The sequence below is a fragment of the Lactuca saligna genome, chromosome 5 (assembly GCF_052625555.1).
Source record: "Lactuca saligna cultivar CGN05327 chromosome 5, ASM5262555v1, whole genome shotgun sequence".
In the NCBI taxonomy this organism is placed as follows: Eukaryota; Viridiplantae; Streptophyta; class Magnoliopsida; order Asterales; family Asteraceae; genus Lactuca; species Lactuca saligna.
Window position 1 is genome coordinate 189,899,855 of NC_136421.1, and position 1,559 is coordinate 189,901,413.

The following is a 1,559-nucleotide window of genomic DNA, read 5'->3' on the forward strand; positions in this document are numbered from 1 at the left end:
TTCGGTCCATATGTTCATCCCTAACCCCCAACAGAAAAAATGTTGAATGACTATTCAAAATAAAATGAATCTAACGAGTAAACAAATAATAAAGTATGTACGGAGATTGTCAGGTATTTCTTATTCTGGGAAAAATAAGTGGAGATTGGTGGATATTTCGATAGGATTGTTAATTACCCAATCGTTCTTTTGGGCGAATTATAGGAGTAGAAGAGTTTTCTTGAATTGGATTGGATGGTTACAAGATGCTAGGATTTATTATTATTTTTTTTTTCTTTTATGATTTTGTATTTTTTTTTCTGCTAGCTTGTTTGTGGTTTGTTGTTTTAATAATATTTTGGCCGTTCGAAAAAAAAAAAGTTTATATGGAACTCTGTTCGAAAATAATTAAACACTAACTTCATGACGTTTCATATAATTGCACATCAATACACAAAGGAATCCACGTATCGGCATAATGAGAATTGAATGGCAATGAATTATAATTAGTTTAGTTACAAATTTATGGATCAGAAGTGTTACCTATCGAGGAAAAAAAAAGGTTTAGTTACCTATCGAGGAAAAAAAAAAGGTTTATAAAAATCAACTACGTACAATAATAGGTGATAAATAAATTGTATAAAAATTAATTATCGGTATAAGTTTCGTATTTTATGTAAAGACTACTCTCCGTGCTACAAAAACCAATTTCGATGATTTTCAAAAGTTACTTACTTAAAATTCAACTATAAATTAATTACCCTTGTATATATCAAATGCTACGAAGACCCCAATAGTCTATACCATGGCTATGATGAAATCTATAGTTACACTTCTCCCAATATGCTTTGCATTTTTGATATCACATGGGCTATCGCAAAAGTCACCATTTGTTTCTCCTAGAAATTCGAACTTCGTCGATAATAAGGAGTTTGTACTGGAATGTTGGTCGTCTTTATTTGACCTAGGGTGGTGCTATGGTGATCTTGTAAGGGCTGCAGAAAGAGGCAAAGTTGATGTTGGTATCGCGCCAACCTGTTGCAAAGCTGCCAGAAGCATGGATTCTGGGTGTTGGTCGAACGTATTTCCTTACAATCCATTCTTCCCTCAAGTCTTGCAAGCATACTGTTTACGTTTTCCATCAGCACCTCCTCCACCATCAGATGCACGTTCAAGAACACCAGAGCTTCAGGGACCATCCATGGCATCTCCTCCTACACCGGTGAACACAGATGTGCAACCACCAAAGGCTGAGGGACCATCCATGGGGTCTCCTACACCGGTGAACGCTGAAGTGCCAACACCAAATGCTGATGAACCAACATCCATGGAGTCTCCTACACCGATGAATGAAGATGTTCCAACACCAGATGTGGTAACACCAAGTGCCGAAGGACCAATCTTTCTCGCACCATTTGCTCTACCACCGTTTGCACCATCTCCAATTACTGAGGGACTGTTCATGGATATGCCAAGGGGTGAGGGTCCAGTTTAACAGCCATTGATTCATGCACTTTTAAATTAGTTTGAACTTATATGAAACGATAGCATGTTATATGAAATGTTGTTGCAAACATAAT

General features: G+C 36.9%; 1 protein-coding gene across 1 annotated transcript; it reads left to right on the top strand.

Annotated features, from left to right (window-relative positions):
* Window positions 1-776: 776 nt before the first annotated feature.
* On the top strand, window positions 777-1,559 carry LOC144997990 (uncharacterized). The gene has a single exon (XM_078957837.1). It carries the CDS (start codon window positions 785-787, stop codon window positions 1,472-1,474), a length of 690 nt encoding a protein of 229 aa, XP_078813963.1. The 5' UTR covers window positions 777-784; the 3' UTR covers window positions 1,475-1,559.

Excerpts from the sequence above, each read along its gene's own strand:
- LOC144997990 (XM_078957837.1), top strand. The coding sequence starts at position 785 with ATGGCTATGATGAAATCTATAGTTACACTTCTCCCAATATGCTTTGCA.